The 12,812-nt window shown below is 41.9% G+C and overlaps 3 protein-coding genes across 8 annotated transcripts; 2 read left to right on the top strand and 1 right to left on the bottom strand.

Annotated features, from left to right (window-relative positions):
* Positions 1-13: 13 nt before the first annotated feature.
* RB195_005518 (uncharacterized protein) lies at positions 14-1,014 on the top strand (the record flags this gene model as incomplete). Of its 2 annotated transcripts, XM_064178070.1 has the most annotated exons (3): positions 14-270; positions 408-705; positions 757-1,014. In XM_064178070.1, 3 exons carry the CDS (start codon positions 14-16, stop codon positions 1,012-1,014), a joined length of 813 nt encoding a protein of 270 aa, XP_064035153.1. The 2 variants fall into 2 exon arrangements, with proteins under 2 accessions (XP_064035153.1, XP_064035154.1); XM_064178069.1 differs by lacking the exons at positions 408-705; positions 757-1,014 and having other exon boundaries at positions 14-325.
* Positions 1,015-1,219: 205 nt separating this feature from the next.
* Positions 1,220-4,555, bottom strand: RB195_005517 (uncharacterized protein; the record flags this gene model as incomplete). 2 transcript variants are annotated; one of them, XM_064178068.1, is made up of 5 exons in its annotated part: positions 1,220-1,313; positions 2,825-2,962; positions 3,589-3,949; positions 4,130-4,138; positions 4,519-4,555. In XM_064178068.1, the coding sequence occupies 5 exons, from the start codon at positions 4,553-4,555 to the stop codon at positions 1,220-1,222; spliced, it is 639 nt and encodes a 212-aa protein (XP_064035152.1). The 2 variants fall into 2 exon arrangements, with proteins under 2 accessions (XP_064035152.1, XP_013292341.1); XM_013436887.2 differs by lacking the exons at positions 4,130-4,138; positions 4,519-4,555 and having other exon boundaries at positions 3,589-3,944.
* Positions 4,556-6,484: 1,929 nt separating this feature from the next.
* On the top strand, positions 6,485-8,448 carry RB195_005516 (uncharacterized protein; the record flags this gene model as incomplete). 4 transcript variants are annotated; one of them, XM_064178067.1, is made up of 7 exons in its annotated part: positions 6,485-6,519; positions 6,579-6,666; positions 6,890-6,975; positions 7,171-7,185; positions 7,550-7,670; positions 8,214-8,281; positions 8,343-8,448. In XM_064178067.1, the coding sequence occupies 7 exons, from the start codon at positions 6,485-6,487 to the stop codon at positions 8,446-8,448; spliced, it is 519 nt and encodes a 172-aa protein (XP_064035149.1). The 4 variants fall into 4 exon arrangements, with proteins under 4 accessions (XP_064035149.1, XP_064035148.1, XP_064035151.1 ...); XM_064178066.1 differs by lacking the exon at positions 7,171-7,185; XM_064178065.1 differs by lacking the exons at positions 7,550-7,670; positions 8,214-8,281; positions 8,343-8,448 and having other exon boundaries at positions 7,171-7,219.
* Between the last annotated feature and the right edge of the window lie 4,364 nt (positions 8,449-12,812).

The following is a 12,812-nucleotide window of genomic DNA, read 5'->3' as shown; positions in this document are numbered from 1 at the left end:
TTACCTGGGCTGTATGCTGAAGAACAACGGCAGCTACGAGAGAGATGTTCAGCAAAGATGCGCTAAGGCCACTTCTGCATTTAACTCAACGAAATGTCTGTGGTCGACCCCCATCACCAACGAAGTCAAGCTGCGTGTCTACCTATCCGCAATTCGCCCCATCATGATGTACGGATCGGAGACTTCGGCAGCACCATCAACGGTTATGGAGAGGCTTGACTGCACGGAACGAAAGCTGCTTAGACGGCACTTGGCTACTTTTGGCCTAGGGTATGCCACAATGAAGATCTTTACGCAGAAATTGATGTGGTATACCGTCGGATGACACGTGGAAGACATCAACATCTTGCACCGCCTTCGAAAGCGGCTAAAGTAAATCGTCTTCGCTTCTTTGGCCATATATTAAGGAGACCGGCAGATCGCCTTGTCCAACGAGTTCTGAAAAGTTCGAGCTGGAAGAAGCTACCTGGCCGAAAACGGAAGTTCTGGACTGAGGTGGTAAAAGAGGACCTGAGGACACTCGGCGTGGATAGGCAGTTCAGGCGAGACGTAAGGTTTCGCAGAACATGGAATAGCGACGAATGGATTGATTCTGTGCAAGCTCTCGCAGAAGATCGAGGTTGGGCAGAGCTGTGTTCAAGGACGGCACACCTCGGCGAAGATGCGGGTAATCGCGTTAGGACATCAGCCCGCCGATTAAGTCAAGTAAGTCAAAGTCTAATTTTTGAAAATTTTTCGACGAACAATTCATTTTAGAAGCGGCATTCCGTTAAAACCTGGAAATTTCTCGGTAACACACTTACCGAAATCATATGTGTTGTGAAATTTGCTGCGAAGGCAACATTTTTCGAGTCTGCTAGATCCCGCTGCCGTTCACAGGCAACGGGATTTATGTTTGCTCGATCGACCGCGATGCATTTTCGATTGGAGCAGCACCATCACATACAAAACCAAGAAACCTTGAAAATGACAAAAAAATCACGAGCATCGTTTCTCTGGACGCTTGGAAAATGATGACCTGCTTATCCTTGTCTTTTTTTTCTCTCTCTGAATTTTCAGATGATTCAATCTCAAACCCTGCTAAAATAGGGCGAAATTCAACTTTGTTTTACATTTGCATTTGTTCACAAATAAATGCTGTTGTATAAAGGTTTAGACGCAATTGTATCGAATACATGCAAAAGACTGATAATAGATCACACATTGAATCAATATAGGTTTAACCCTTGACATCGTTTAGAATTTCCCTTTCGCCCCTTTCGCCGACTTCTATCGTCTTCGGCTTCTTTTCTGGCATCTTGGAGTTTTTCTTCCTAAAATTGGAGCCAGTCATGTATCATCAAAACATCTAAATCCTCGTTAGTTCTAGTAGATTATAGAAAGTCGTTCTTTTTCTGTATTACATTCTTTGTTCAGAAGGTTTGCTCAAAATCTAGGCAATCGAATACTAAGTTATCCACTCATAGAACTTACTGTTTACAGCAAATCCCTTCTTTGTTTATTGATCATTAAAGAAAGTGTTTCTACCGAAGCCCACGGGCAGGTGTAATGCAGTCGGTTCCGTTGTGTCTGCATGATCGGTTGGAGGTTCGAATCCGGCCTAGTGCTCACCAAGCCTCTCATCCCTCCGAGGTCGATAGATCGGTACCAGACTTATCTGGGAGTATAAAAACACAGAGTTGACTCATCGTTTGCCCCAGCACTGTATGGGCTAGTTACGTGTCCATAAACCTCGAACGATTTTGAATTGAAGGTGGCGCATCCCAACCGGATTGATTAACGCCAGATATTTTGTTTTTTTTTTAATCGAAGCTCGATAAATTGTGATTTTTGGTATGATCATCAATCAAATCATTCTAAGTGCCTAAACAGAACTACTATGGGAACAGCTATACTTCGTTGAAGAGATGCGACATTAACGACAGAGCCCCCACTCCCATGAGTATTGATCGTGAGCGGCGATCGCCGAGGTCCCGCACAGTACGATGGCGTTTCCTCCGCGCTTCTCTGCATCATTGCATCCTTTGAGAGCATCGGAACTTGCCATAGCTAGTTAATTAAATATCAAAACAGAAAGAACGCTCTCCCAATAACTTACCGCTCCATCGTCCACCGTCTCAGTATCGGTGGGCAAGCGCTAACTCGTCCTTCAGCTGCTTGCGGCGTTTAACGCTACTGTTGCTACAGTATCCGATCGGCATCCATCAATTGGCAGCGATGCCCACATCTGGTTGGGGCTCAAAACTAATTGAAGCGCACCGCAATTTTGTAAGAGGTTGCGCTCGAAGCGGCACGGTGGCGCTAGCGGCTGATATCCAATCGGGACCCGTCGTTACCTTCACTCATACTGTGGCGATGAATGTTGCTAGTCGGGATTCCATGTCGCTTCGAGCGCAGCCGCTTGCACAATCGCGCGGAGCTTCACTCCGTTTTGACCCGCCTACACATACAGCATCAAGTCTGTGAACCGTGCGGACAGTCTGAGACCTCCAGGAGCGGGAGTTGCTAGGAGAGTGAAGTTATTTCTTATCTCTCCTACACTGACGTCATTGTCACAAGGATAACAACCTTTTCATTAGTGTTTAATTTGCAGTCGTGTCAAAACGACATGAAGCACGGTGCATCTGCGTACGCGCTGGAAGCGGTGCGGCGGAGGTAGCACTTGGAACCGAGGTGGGACCATCGCAAGCTGCAGCTAGGAGTGCTGCCAGCAAGGTTCCAGTACGCTTCTAACTGTTACGGTCCCTCAGAGCGCCTCGAGAGAATCCGCGTACGCAACTGCACCGTGCTTCATGTCGTTTTGTCCCTACTGTATGTAACTTACGTTTCTTGTTTTCCTTTACTTGGCTGTTGTTCGATGTCTTCCGTTGGTTTCTCCCAACTCATTGATTTTGAGGCTTTGACATCCTTCTTTATAGGGATTACAAATTCGTATTCACCATCTTCAGGATCTTCAGCTGGTCTGAATGGAGTTGTTCTTTTAGTTGGTTAAAGCTCGATAAATAAAAACGCTAATTTTATTTCCAGGGAGTAAGTAGCTGGGGAACAGGCACTCAACACTGCTCTAATCGAAATGTAGCTTTTTGAAATGAAATTTGAAATGCAGCTCGAGCTGCACTTACAGCGCTGAAATCGTTACTTATGCTCAAAAATCGGTTTTGCGCTCTACTGTGCTGTTCGAGCTTTTCGCCTTATTTCCACCTTCTGCTTCTTAACCATTTTAAGTTCTTGAAAACATATGTAACCAAAGGTACAATTACTCAGGAAAGCAAAAAGAAGGAGAAGCAGATCTCTATATTCTCGTTTTAATTTCTACCAGATTTATTGTCGTATGAATCTGAGGACGTTTCCCAATCCCAGTTCCTGTTAGTCCTGTTGATGAAGGTGGCATCGACGGGACTAACAGAAACTGGGATTGGGAAACGAACAACGAAACTGTGATGTGATACCTTACGGGGCGATAATCCTGCTACTAAAAACTGTGAACGCATAGGATTTTCAATAGTACATTTTGTTTTTGAGGAGAAATCCAGCAAACCTCCCCCTGCTGAAAAGAAATAAGAAAGAAGAAGACGAAGGAAGTCTTACTCTTTCGGTTTTTCTTGAGCCTTCACAGCAATAACGATGTCTTCTCTGCTCTTTTCCTTCTTCTTCACAAGTGGTCCTTCTTTACTCTTCTTTCCCCTTATTTTGTTCTTATTTTCCAACTCTTTTTGTTTAGATTTCCGGCCGCCCCGTGACCTTTTCTGTCTTTTCACTTCAGGTTGTGGTGGTTGTAGTATCACCCTACCTTCTCGAACTTGTACTTGTACTTTACCATCTTTTGGCTCCTCGTATGGTTTCGCTAGCACATCTGTGCCTGGTTTTACTGCACTCCGTTTCTTTTTATAAGGCTTCAATGCTGGATTCCCCACTGCTTCCGTTCGTTCTATTGGATCATGCATTTTTACTGAAAAAAAATGTTCAGCTCGACGACGTTCGACCAAGGAGAGCTAGAAGCTTATTCAAATCTCTGTGCTAGATCGAAAGATGTGCTGCGTATGCGCTGCGGTGAGCGGCACGAACATAAGACCAGACAAATGATTCCGCTTTTGTGACCCATATGTCATATTCAAGGAAATGCACTCACTTTGTTCTGCTTCAGTACATCAATACCGTGCGAGCACTGGGGTTTTTAAAAATGAACATCACTTCATCGGCAAACAGTCGTATAACTGCGGATCCTGGTGTTGTTTACTATTTTTATTTGCTAAAACTGCTGAAGCGGTCTCGTGGCACTTAATTTCAGCGAAAAGCTATTAGGGGAAATTTTTCGGACACACTGCTCCTTCCTAGATAATTCGTTTGAAATGCATTTTCTTCGAGTTTCATCGGAACGTTTTCGACTGTTAGAAGTTGTTAATTAAAGATACTAGATGCACTTTCTTACCTGTACACATTACTATGTCATAAGAACTCATTACAAGGGACTAATGGCAAGATTATCGTCGAAATCAACATTGAAATGTTTAAAAATACCATTCAGATCATCAGAGTAGAACTGAATACCCTGCATACTCAAAAGATAAAGTGACTGGTTATCAATCCACTTCTCTAGTCTTGAAATCTTGAAACGTGGTTCACCGGTGTATCACACACTCATCAAAGTATTAAACAAACAGAACTTGAATGGAAAGGAGAGGAAACGTTTGAGCACAAGTGCTCAAATGTTTTTGCGCAGCATTTCAGCCCTAGTTTCTCCTGATTTCTGATGAACTTTAGAAACTAAGCGACGAAATGTGTGACCGCTGGTCAGTACACCAAGAAGAACATGTATAGTTCGGTGAGAACATTCTGTGGACATACATTTCTCTCAAAACAAAGTCCGCGGACTAATCAACAACAGCAATAATGTTTCATCCAAAAACTTCTCTGGAGACAACAATATTGTATCCTACCCGATCCTAGATTTTTGGCTAGGGTGTGGTGTAGCGGTTAGAGGTTCCGCTTTCTGCACGATCGATCGGAGATTCGAATCCACACTAGTGCTCACCAAACCTTCCACCCCTCCGGGATCGATAAACTGGTACCAGACTTGTCTGGGAGGATAAAAACACTGACTTGACACATCGGCTAGCCACCGCAGATCATTGTATAGGCCTGTTACACGTTCGTAAACCTCAGACGATTCGGAATTGAAGTGAACGTTGTGGCGCATCCCACGCTAATTGATTAACGCCAGAAACTTTATCCTTTATCCTTGTTCTGACCTAGAATGATCTGGATACCTGTGCCTTCTAGTAGGGTCATCCGTAAAAGAATTAATGTCACTTCTTATCGGGATCACAGAGAAACCGCTATTAGTGTGAACGCCGCCAATTACTGTTGTCAAAGCGGTTTCTGGATCGAACTATCGTCGGTCGGATACGGTAATGTTATCAGCATATTTACACACGCAAAAAAGAAAGACAGACAGAAAATAGTGTTTTCCCGGTCTTCGATGTTTGTAGAGTACAGTAATCTCTCATCAGTAGCCGTTTGCTTGAGAAGTAAGGTGGCGTTCCCTAACCTTAGGGCCGATTGACCTAAAACTGAAATTGAGATGGAATTAAGGACATTTCTTGCAGTTTTGTAGTCATAATCCAGAATAGGAGTATCGCAAATAACTTTTAAAGGAGGCTGATCTAAAGATCGATCGTGTAGGAAAAGACGAAAAGATCCATCCTATTTAATTTGTAGCCTATGTCTTCGTTTTTATGGATTTTTTCAAATTTTACTTTAGTGTCATTGCAGCTGAAATGCATTTAGTGCTAACACGGTCTATATCGTCCAAGCAAACACGAAAATTTTTCGTGAGCGATGATCTACTACGTCAAATTAGGCAATAAATATTTATTCCACCGTTCAATCCATAAATAAATTCCTCAAGTTTAACCCAACTTGTTTATTTATTTAGTGCATTAGCGTAATAAAAGCCGATTGTCTCCGTCCACGTTTTTTGATGGGTGCAAAAATGTGATCATGATTAACTTGAAAGAAATCCCAAACTCTCTTGACTACAGTGAACCCCAAATATGTTCGACCAGGAAGTCGCGCGCAACTCACTTGCCGCAACTTTGAAAATTTCGAACCTATTCCTCGTTAATTTAATTATTACTTCCTTTGTAGTCGTTTGTATCACTTATCATTATTATTATTGATATTTTATATTTTATTATTTTTTATTGCTTGTTGTCATGCATTTTTCCCCAGTAATAAAGTTTTCCTTTTTTCTCTCATCTGTTTCCACCAATTAATCCTAACGTGGCCCATGGATACAGCCATATATTACTCAACCCCTCACTATACACATTTCTCCACAGGCATTTACAGCTATCATGAGGTCACCAGTGAGCGTCCAGGATACCGAGCGAGTGTCCGGGATACCGTTCCTCAGCAGTCGATATCGATGGCGGTGCTCTAGCTACCCTATCCGGTAGTGTTTTTCATTTCCCGTTCATTGAAAATGCCCACTTACCGTGCCAGAACGGAATTTTGCAGGTAACCTTTATATGAACATATAGTATTTGTTTGAAGTTCAAAGAAAATGCTGTTTGAAGAACCCTGTGTGACCTACTGCCTTCCCATGATTTTTGTGCTCTTTGCGATCGAGTTATTCGTACCGATGGCTTAATCGCTCATCTACAGGTAAGCATACTTGGGTCGAGTTTTTGATGATCTTTGACTTTCCACTTATTATTTACTTATTTATTCACATGAACGGTACTTAAACGCTACACAAAACTAGAAAAGAAGGAAACATTTTTCCGAGTCCCAGTAAAAAAAAAAGAAAACAGAAGAAAAATCGCACTAAATTTATTGTCAATGAAACCTTATGCATTCTTTTTCATTTCGACATCTATTTATTTAGGGAATACATGGTGAGCTGCTACGATTTCCCTCGTCGAAACTTCTCCAGAAGCTTCCCGCAATACAATGTGAACTCTGTTCTAGAGTGTACGTGTTAATGTTATGAGAAATTTAATTCTTTCGCGTCCTTACAAACATATGACCAGGGGAATCTTTAATGGCACTGAAAACACAAAAAAAAATCATCATTAGTGAATTCTTAAGTTTTTTAGAATCCCTTTAGTTTAGGAATTCAGTTCAATTTCTACGACATTTTCTATTGAAATTTGGTCAACTTTTCAGTTTCGAGATATTGCGGTACTTCCATTTGCTCCTGGTAGAAGATATTTAGCTGGCCGTCAGCCTGTGAATCTATTCAAAGACAGGCTAGAAAAAATTGTTAATAATCGAATGAAAATGAATGAAGTGAATGGAAACAAAAAATAATTATTACTTCTCTTTTTTCCGCAAATAAAAATCGTCAGCTAGAACGAATCATGCGATCATGCGAAGTTAAGTAGTCTCGAAAAAAAAAGAAAAGAAGAAGAGAAAAAAAGCTGAGAGAAAAATCAGTTGTGAACGATAGCTGCTTTGGTTTCTATGAACTTGTGAAGGGCCTTTAATTTTCTCCTAACGCCCTTCTCCTCAGTACTTTCTTCATTAAATCGCCAAATGAGTTCAGCCATTCTTGTTACGCCGCCCTAGAACGACATATGCTCATGGATCACGATGTTGCAATGCGAGAAGTGTACTTCAGTTTTTTCAGTGGAACGAAAAGGATGACTTGCGGGTATTGCGGCGAGGTACGGTAATCCAACCCACATATAATGCAAGTTAATAATTTATAATTTTTACATTCATTTCCATGTTATTATTATTATTATTTTTACGCTCTTATTTATTATCTGATTTCTTATTCTAAAGCGTTATAATAAATTATACGCTTGATTATGTTGAAGATGACCCTAAAACTACATTAGAATAATGTATTGTAACATAGAAAATCGCAACAATTCCATCTTCAAAAGTTCTCGATGAGAGAGACCGCGAACTCGTCCAACCCTAGTTCAAAATCGATCCAATGCCTATGATGTTGGTCAAAATTGATACATCTAAGCCACATCTTGATAATCATTCTTTGAGCATTTCACTGCTATTATTTGTGAGGAGATTTTCTGTCTTTCTTGACCTATTCCATTCGCGGATTCTTCTATGAAAATTTCCTGAAGTTATCATCACCGACGCAGTCGTTAGATTAGATAGAAATTCTTCATGTGGAAAAATCTGATAATTTTTAGTTGTTTTTTTTCGCGAAGAGGTTTTTCTTCTCATTCCTCTTCTTTTAGAACGAAAGAAATATTATCGATCATTTACTCGAAGTGCATGGAAAACAAATCGTTGTTTCATTCAAGCCGTAAGTCGTTAAATATGCATGTTTCCCCAAGATCTACCCTCCAATGGATACATAATTTCAGGATTGAATGTTCACGTTGCCAGAAACAATTTGAGCTATCCGTGCACTACGAGCACCATATTCAAGACCACTGCTGCATTCCGGAAGGCTCCGAAGAAGAAATTTGATTACATCTCCATCCTCTACAAAATATTTCTCAAAAATAAGTTAGAGTCCTAACATAAGAATCTAAGATACCATAGTCCTATCTTTTTTATTTTCTTTAAGTTTATTATTATTACTATTTCCGGGGTTCGTCCTTCTAAAAGGTAGGGTTTAGGAAATAGTTTGCATGTACTACAAAGAAATCTAAAAAAAACCAACTACTAAACATCCTGACACCAACATTACGATTCCTCTAATTAGGTATCACAGGAACACTGGTGAGGCTCAGTCCAACTGACGAGCTAATCCTTCGTATCCTTGGAAGAAGTGATAAAGCATAAGTAAAGTGGATTTTATTATTCGTGCACATGTAAAGAGTTGCTTCGTTGGAAAAAAAAAACTGAGAACCCTGACTTCTGGATTTATAGAAGTTGTTTTGTGTTCTTGCTATCATTTAACTTCGTTCCGGGTTCCACCTGTCATTGGAAATAACTAGATGATTCCCACGAACATTCCCTTCAATCTAAATGATTCTTGCTGCGAATTTAAACCATAAATGAGCCGAAAGAAGAGACATATATGCGTAGAGGGACTAAATAGTCTTCCGAATATTTTTTCTGATGATTTTACTCACCATAACTGTTCTTACATATGTTCTTGTGTGTACGCCTTCGCAGTCTTTTTTTTGAGTAGGAGTGTGGTAAATCCAGCTGCGCGTTCGCATCGCATTCAGTTTGACTGTTCAGCCATAGCCATTCAGTTACAGTCACCCCGTCCTCCTCTCCCAGGCCCAACCCTATTTGGATAGGGATATTATATCAGTGTTGTTCGCTTGTATATTCTGATGAAGGAATAAATCGTTTTTTTTTCTGGTGGTGAAGATTTAACCCGAGAGATTTAACCCGACTGTTGCGAAGAAGAACCAAGGTTCTCTTGACCTCTCTCAGACACTGTCAAAAAAGAAGAATACGAGTAACGTTGTGCAAACCGATTCCCCAAGAGCAAATCCGGAGAAATTCTCTGTTGGTGTCTATTTTTGTCAATTTCTTCCTCCTACATTCAAAGATCTTTGCAATTCTGAAAACACGATGCAAAAAGCGAAAGTCAGCGGGTGATCAGTAAGAGATTCAACCACGCCAACCAAGCCCTTCATCTCTCCCTGGTAGATAAAATGATAATAATAAATAGAATGATTCAAAAAATAAATTGGCACCAGGTTGGTGTGGGAGAATGAAAGCACTAACTAAAGATATTGGCTTCATTGTAAGGCTTCACGCGCACTTATACACCTCAAAGAATTCTGAGTTGAAGTGAAAGAGGTAGGCGCCTCCCCACAGAGATCGATCAGCGCCATTCACACTGTTATTATTCATGTTAACAAGCGAAGATAGTTCCTTTCTCACCCTTAAATTTTGAGATCGAGAGATATAACGTAGTCCTCACTTTTGTTTGGTTTTAGTGGAGAACGATCATTTTCTTCGCTCACTGGCAACGCACAGCCGTTTCACACGAGAGGAGAGCAAAAGACACGGTAAATCTGTCGTACTTAACATGACTAAAACAGAAATTTCTTCCGAAGAGAGAAGTCCATAAGAGCAAGAATATAAGGAAATCGGAGTTTATGGATGATGTATACGCTTGACTCGTTGACGCTACTCTACTGAATATGCCGTCAGTGATCGCCGCAGGCGCTCAACTGGGCCAACGAGTCGCGTTCGCAACGAAACGGCATCTTGGAATGGCGGCCTGGGGGCATCAGTGCTCAACCACACCAATGCGTCGAAGCAGCCCGGTTGAACGAGCCGGGTATACCTTTTTTTCGGGGAAATTCAGTAGCTGACTTGTTCCCTGAAGGCAGCGTATCACGGAACTGATGATGTTGAGATTTCCATGGGCAAATACAAAGTTCCGGGGTAGATTACGAGTATGAGCATAGTTCCGCCCAATCACGAATAATCGCCCTGAAAAGCGGCGTGAAAATCGTCGTTTCGTCCCACGAGGTACATCGAAACACGCCACACATGTGCCGCATCCTCGAGCGAGCAGTCGAGAATCAATGAAGACTCCTCAGCAGCCTGTTTACGTTTAACTGGTGAACAGGCTACTAGGAGAACCGGAGCGTGTAGAAGGGTGGCGCGTTCTAACGTGCCTCGTTGGGGACAATTGTCCCTCCGAGGCCGTTTTTCAGGACGACTAGAAAAAATTGGGCGGGCCCACGCTCATACCTGTAATCTACAGCTCACACCCCATGTTTTCCATCAAGTTTACACACTACTTCGATCTCGTGACCCACTGATCTTAATTTCTAGAAGGTTAGTCCTTTAGAACGTAGGTAAGGTTGGAAGGTAATCAACTACGATCTTGTAGTAACGAATTCGGACCAATGGCACTTGAACCGATGATCGGACGAGAGCAGTTCCCGAATACGTCCCAGACAAGGCGGTTATTGACCATCATCGCAACTATTTATTTTAATAGTCGATACTGAATATTGATTAAGGATCAGGACAAGAGTCCAGAATAAACACACTACCCAAAGAAATGCTCAACGTTGGGTTACAGTCGGGTGAAAACGTCTTGAAGTTTGGTGCTGTTGCGTAAGCGGCTCCGTACGAAGCGGCGCGGTGGCGCAAGCGGTCGCGATCCGGTTGGGGGACCTCAGCTAGCTCCATTCATCGCTGCTGCTTACACAACTGTACCGTGCTTCAGGTCGTCTTGACTCGAGCATAACAGAAATCTGAATATAACAAGCTCAGCCAAAACTAAAAAAAAAAACCACAAACCAGTTACCGCAGTCAAACACTCCTACGATGGTGATAGCGGAATCCAACAGAATGAGTACGAAATCTCAAAATTTAGCAGTTTTTTCTTAGATTTTTACCTAAAACTGGTGAATACCACGTCGGAAAAACGTGGTATCGGTGGAAAAAGGTGATGGTAACGCAAACTTCAGGATGAATAATGCTTTTGTGGACATTACTAACGGCATTTATTGGACTCCTCTTTTATTCCACCTCTATTGTTTTGTGCGGTTGTGGTGAAAAAGAGGTTGAGAGAATTAGAAAAGAAAATGCTGAAATGCAACAACAACAACAACAACAACGCCAGCAGCAAGAAGGAAAACTGCCAGCTAAGGTACTTCAGTTCTTCATTATTAATTTGTCACACGAAAAAAGAATTCTAGTGGTACCGAGGGGATTGAACTGGGCACATGAGAATAACGAGGTCATGATTTGATGGTTATTTCGTGACAAATTCTCTCAATGGCCTATAATTTTATTTTCTTTTTTTCTGATTTTATTGCGTTTTTGATGAGACAGCTCCGATGTTGATGAATTCGGCGAAACAATACCCGGTGTCCCAAGTTAAAGGACCCAGGGTCCAACCCCACCCCACCAACACAGAAACCCGCACAACAAAAAAAAAGCAACCAGGTAAACGCCCAACAACACGGCGCATCGTAGTCTAAAAAAAGACGCATAAGCAACCAATTCAAAAAAGCAAAAGGGCATTAAGAAACAACAGTACCACAAAACAAAAAACCACACCAAGTACAGAGTACACAACCCCAACAAAATATAAAAAAATACCCAAGGCACCAATAAGGCGGCCCACAAAAAAACGAGAATAAAAATATAAGGGGACAAGACACCAAATTATAAATCCTAAACTCACCAAAACATTAAACCATTTCTGTTTTGCTCCTTTTCCCCCTTCTAAACCCTCTTCAAACTACTTCACTACCCATGTTCTATCATCAGAGTTCAAAACCCTCATTTTCAATGTCGTCTATCCTCACACGTAGTTGTCTGGTCTCTTTAGATCTCCTTTCCTTGCAACTGTGTCGCTTCTTGTTTCTATACAAAGAAACCATCAGGGAGGCGTCTCGGCCCAAGGGCGTGGCCTTGTCGGCTCTCTTCCCCTCCTCTGCCACACGCCTTACCTTCCCTAAAGGCATCACCCCACTAATCTGAGGTGCTACGGATTTCAGGTGGAGTATTCGTACACGGAATTGTAGATTATGGAGAGAAGGGTGATTCCGTCCATTTCTTCCTAATTGCCGTAAAAAACGGCCCGGAATATACGGCTTCGAGCAGGCCGGCGCGCTATTTTCTACAAGGAGTTCGGTTGGAGCGCGCCAGCCCTGTGCACGCGCCGCATCTTCCGGACCGTTTTTTTTACGGCAATTAGGAAGAAATGGACGGAATCACACCCCTCTCCATAATATACTATCCCGTTTACAAATACTAGATATATGTGCATCTATGTACATTTCTTTTTCTTTTGAACAGCGTATGAAAAAGAGAACTCCGATTGCGGGATATCGTTAATTTTGAAGGAAAACAACCACTCGCTAACGCTTATTTTCAGAAATATGAGGTTGACA

The sequence above is a fragment of the Necator americanus genome, chromosome I, assembly GCF_031761385.1.
Source record: "Necator americanus strain Aroian chromosome I, whole genome shotgun sequence".
NCBI lineage: Eukaryota > Metazoa > Nematoda > Chromadorea > Rhabditida > Ancylostomatidae > Necator > Necator americanus.
The sequence above is the reverse complement of the archived record's forward strand: the minus strand, read 5'-3'. Positions and strand labels throughout refer to the sequence as shown.